Consider the following 4,849-nt stretch of genomic DNA (forward strand, 5'->3'; position numbering starts at 1 on the left):
TGCTGACAAAGTGGCACCAAAGTTTCATATAACATCTTATTATCTTTTTTGTTGTGCATGTCTTGTCTACCAGAGTGTGCTCCAAGTGCCAAAACTGCAAGTGTCTAAGCACCCTTTCACTGATTTTTGACCATTTGGGAGGAATAAAAACAAGCTGTAACATGAGCATAAAGTATGTTCACTTATAAATTTGCTAGCGAAATTGCTGCATGTTTACACACCCAGCAGACAATAGTAGCATTAATTTGAAGCCATTTAGCTCTGTTTTGGTGAGAATGAACCAAATAGGAAAGTCGCAGGCTCCAAAATCTAAACAATAAGCAGAGGGTGCTAAAATGCTCTGCAGGACTGAGGGGAACCGCAGGGTCAGGTGATGATTATCTGTTAATTCGCAGCTATGAGTCACATACACAGTCATTTGATCCGTTCTTATTCTAAAAATATTGATTATAGCAGCTTGAAATCCAATGCATGGAGTGAAAACATAAAAGATAACCAGCCATAATGAAATCAGCACGTACAGCACTGTACATGGAAAGGGGATAGAAACGTGCAAAAGTGCCCCTTATGTGTGTGCAGGCTTCCTGATGACAGACATTCACACAGCCCAGGTGAGAGAAAAAATGTTTAGTCTGTATCTATGTCGGCTGTTTCGGAGGGAAAGGCAAAGCACGAGGGCCTTCTGCAATTTGGCATGCTGATTGCAATGCGGGACAAACAAACAAACCTGCTCACCGGGCCTGTGCCACTTTACAGTCTCCCGATTTGAATCTCATTTGCCTTCTCCAACTGTAGTTTCGCTGAGCACTGTGGAGCCGAGCAGCCAACCGCTCCACTCGTTGGTTGAACAGGGGGAGACTCATAAACAGAGCATTTTTCAGACAATGAGCACGTGGGTGTTTGGCTTTAGACATATTTGACAGGATCAAATGACTTACACTGAAAAGAAAAACCTGTTGTTTATGAAATAATCCTCATATACTTATTTCATCCACATCCTCTGCTTATTTTTTCTTTTCTGCTCATCTCCAGCCCCCCTTCAAATGCATTGAGGTAAGTATTCAGTGGGTGGTTTGTAGATACACCGACTTTGTTTATATTTGAAATGAGCATTGCCGAACATACGCATGATGACATAAACCTCACTCCTCGTCCACAGATCTGCCTGATTCAGTCGAATAAAGAAGCTGTGGGAAATACAAGGTGTTTATCACGCTGATATTGCTTTGGCTCTGCCTGTGGTTTATGATGAAAACCTGTGTGTGCTTGTGCGTGTGTGACAGCGTGGAGTCCGAGGGTTTTTAATCCTCTGCTGAATAATGGCATCAGTAAGTTCAGGCAGGCAGTGACAGTGCAGGGTGCGTGTTCGCACACAGGCAGCTGACTGTCATTTGCATACCCAGCTCACAGAGCTACAGGAGTGTGAATCCTGGTTTGCACCAGGCTGTTGCACCTTTCTCCCACTTTTCCTGTTTAACCACACTGCAGCTGTTTCTGTTTTTCTTTCTCATAGAATAGCTTCACAGGTGAACAGTTGTTAATGGCATTTTTCTTATCTGGAGTTTATGTTGTGCAATTAAGCTGCATGATACTTTAAGTTGAAATAATCCTATAATATTAATCATTATTCCAGAATAAAGAGACAAAAGAAAATCTAGAAAAGAGCAGATTCCAAAGGTCCAGGAAGAAAACAAAAATATATATAAAGAAGATGATAAATAAAACCTCCTGTTGTCTCACCTCTCCTGCAGACTGGTCTCTACTGCATGCATTACTGAATTGTACAGACGCACCAACACCTTCTCCAGGATGTCAGGCCCGCATGCCACCGTGTTTGTTATGCAGAAATTTGAATTGTGCAGATGAAAACTAAACTCTATATGAGCTCTCTGATTTGCGTGTGTGCTTTGCGTCCGTGTCTATATGAATGCAAGAGACAGAAATAGAGACAGAGGAAGAGGAGAGAGATGCTGTCAACTCTCTCCATCCTCCTCCTCAGTGAAGCAGATGTCCAATTGAGTCTATTTAAAGCCAGTGCAGTGTGGCTGCTGATGCTCAGAGCGCCAGGCTGTAGCTTTGCATTACTGTTATGTCCTACCTACAGTGTGCTGGACTCGTAGCTCAAACTCTGTTTACTTCCATGTGAACTAGCGTTTCCACTCTGCATAATGTCAACTGGAAATTACCTCAAAGCTCATGACTGCAGGAAACCCCGCAACCCCAATTTTGGAGATTTTTAAAAAACTGTTTTAGCTTCAGCTGATGGAACTTATGATCTTCTGTGGCACACAGTCACACATTTAGCACCAGCTGGGAAAGCTAAAAATGTGCATTGATCAAGCAGAAAGAAGGCTGAGTTATGACTCATGCTCAGAGCATTCTTCCAAGCAAGCAGCTTTGTGTCAAACTGACCGGTGTCTGAGAGTGCCAGTGCAATAACTAAAGTCCGACCCCTGAAAATAACAAACCACTTGTGCTGCAGCTCCAGTGATGGTGGCAGAGACTTTCAGACACTCTGCTCTGTTGTCCCAGACAATTATCTGAAACAGACACAGTTCTGACACTCTCTTCTTTTTCTTCCACCGGGGCTCATCTGTTTTTTCCCAATGAGCAAAGAGATGGCAAATCAGAATGGGTGGGACTTGGTTGCTGCCTTGTCATTCTCCGCCAGAGATGATGCATCTGCTGCCATGTTGGGGGGAGGGGGAAGAAAACAGTCATCAACAGGATGTGGTGGTGTCAGACAGGAAGTCAGCGCTGATGGGAGTTTGCAGAGACCAACAGGCGCTGCAGGGTTATGATGATGCCTCCAACTTAGTAACGGCCACACTTCAGCGAACAGCTGTGCCTGGATGAGGTCTCAGCTGTAAAATACTTGGCACATCATTGCAGCATCAAGTGGCTTCTAATCAGCTCTGGGTGGATAATAAAGCAGAATTATTTGTGCTTTGGTCTTTTTAAACCTAAATCTCTTTTAATGGAAACCTTCATATAATTGTTGTTCTAACAATTGTTTTTTGGAAGTAGATCAAGAAAAGTGTTTTAAATGACGTTTTATTCTTGTGTGAACTCCTCTTTTGGAGTCAGTGCAATAATCATTTCACTTAACCTCAATGCAAACCAGCTCGTTTTCTGGCTGTGATTTGTCTCCTCTTTTAATACTGGTCTTAGAATCCAACAAGTAACAGAGCATGTGAGACGTGTCCTCCCCACAGGCAAGAAACAATCCATCTTTAGAGGAGGTTTAAGCCTTAAAATGAAACAAAACAAGACGCTGAGATGGATGTTGTTTGCACTATTTTACAGTGTGCGGCGCAGTGTGTGCCAGCTCTGACAGTGCATGGAAACCCTACTGTATTTCCTCCGGTGTATTTAAAAAACAGAAGCTGGGTAATTGAGTTTTCTAGGTGGGCTTTACCTTCCTTCGCTGTACATCTCTGCATCTCAGCAGCAGCCTTCCTGTCAAAGAGGGACCGGACGAAGCGTGGAGACGCGTCTGCAGAGCGCAGGCTTTGTACAGGAGGGGGCGGAGGGAGAGAGAGAGAGGGAGAGAGAAAGAGAAAGAGAGAGAGAGAGCTGTGACAGCGCTCATCACCCACTGAACAACCAGGACGGGTTGCATCCGAGCAATCGCTGTCATTCGCAGACGGAGTTTACAGCCTTTGCGCCGCTTTTTCTTTCGATCTTATTCTGCCGCACCCCTTCCCTCTCCCGGTGCTGCCCAGCAAGTTGACCATGGTTTCTATAATTTCAGACCTGGACCCTCTGAAAAGCTGGAACGTGTTAAGGTAAGCGCCCGCTCAGTTCCTCCACAGCCTCGCCTTTGTAGAACGGGGTGATAGCAGAGAGTGAATAGCGACAGAAGTGCGTTGGTGTTTTGGAGAAAATAAGGGTGGGACGCTGCGCCAGCAGGAGGTCGCTGTCTTCTGAGCTCTGGTTCTCGTGCTGCTGCGGTGCGTAATTACACTCTGCTCGCACCCTTTGGCTGCAGTCTAGTCTGAGTACAGCGCTTTCTCCACTTTTTGGGCTCCTCTCCCTCGTCTCGTCTGATCTGTCATGAGTCTGGCGCATGCAAGCCGCTCTGTGCCCGCGTACATGTCAGTAACCCCCAATGCTGCCCAGCACAGCGCTTCATCACCACCATCATCTCCAAACTTCGTCCATTCCAGCGTAGAAGTAAGAATAACACTCATTTATCACTCCCACCCCCCACCCATTAAATTTTATCTCCTGAGCTGCAAAACATGTTTTCAGCGCTGCTCCAGCAACACAGCCATTAACTTGTTGGCATGAGGAGCCGGTCCCGACACAAATCTGATTCACTGAACATCCCACGAGGTCAAAGGTCACGCTTTTCTAGCTCACCTTGTCTTGAGCTGGCACTTTTTCTTTTTGTCAACCAGCTATTAGACTCATAGGCAGGACACAAGGCTCTATCTCCGACCTGCAAATCACTATGAATACATTCGCTGTCATTAAGCATCTCAGCAGAAAAGCCTATGAATTTAAAAGGCAGAATTTTAAAAGGCCTTGTCCCTGAATATTTCAGCCATTTGATAAATAAGTCATTATTCCCTCGACAGAGTTGGAGGCAGTGGCGGGGACTATCGCAAATTCTATTTTAGAAACAGGGAGAAGAGACAGAACCCTCAAGATCCTCAAATTATTCTTTTAATGCATGCCTCTCCCTCTGCGCTTTTATCATTTTTATCCCCCGCTGCCCTCCATCCCACCATCATTATCCACAAATCCAAAATAGAAAATGAGTGGAATAATGTAGAGCAGGCATATTTCAGTGAACTGCTGATGGGCGAGGGGGGGGGGGGACAAAATTGTGTATTTACAAAAA

General features: G+C 45.0%; 1 protein-coding gene across 8 annotated transcripts in view; it reads left to right on the forward strand.

Moving 5' to 3' along the window:
- The first annotated feature begins 1,795 nt into the window (after positions 1 to 1,795).
- The window catches only part of celf2 (cugbp, Elav-like family member 2), a 202,228-nt gene continuing 199,174 nt past the window's right edge, over positions 1,796 to 4,849 (forward strand). For 2 of the 8 annotated variants that reach the window (XM_020613273.1, XM_020613282.1), the window contains exon 1: positions 1,797 to 3,788. In XM_020613273.1, coding sequence (XP_020468929.1) covers positions 3,736 to 3,788 — 53 coding nt within the window. In that variant the 5' untranslated portion in view covers positions 1,797 to 3,735. Of the gene's footprint in view, positions 3,789 to 4,849 lie in introns of all 8 variants that reach the window. The other 6 variants (XM_020613277.1, XM_020613285.1, XM_020613274.1 and 3 more) reach the window with 5 other exon arrangements.

Source organism: Monopterus albus, unplaced genomic scaffold (assembly GCF_001952655.1).
Source record: "Monopterus albus unplaced genomic scaffold, M_albus_1.0 scaffold132.1, whole genome shotgun sequence".
Taxonomy (NCBI): domain Eukaryota; kingdom Metazoa; phylum Chordata; class Actinopteri; order Synbranchiformes; family Synbranchidae; genus Monopterus; species Monopterus albus.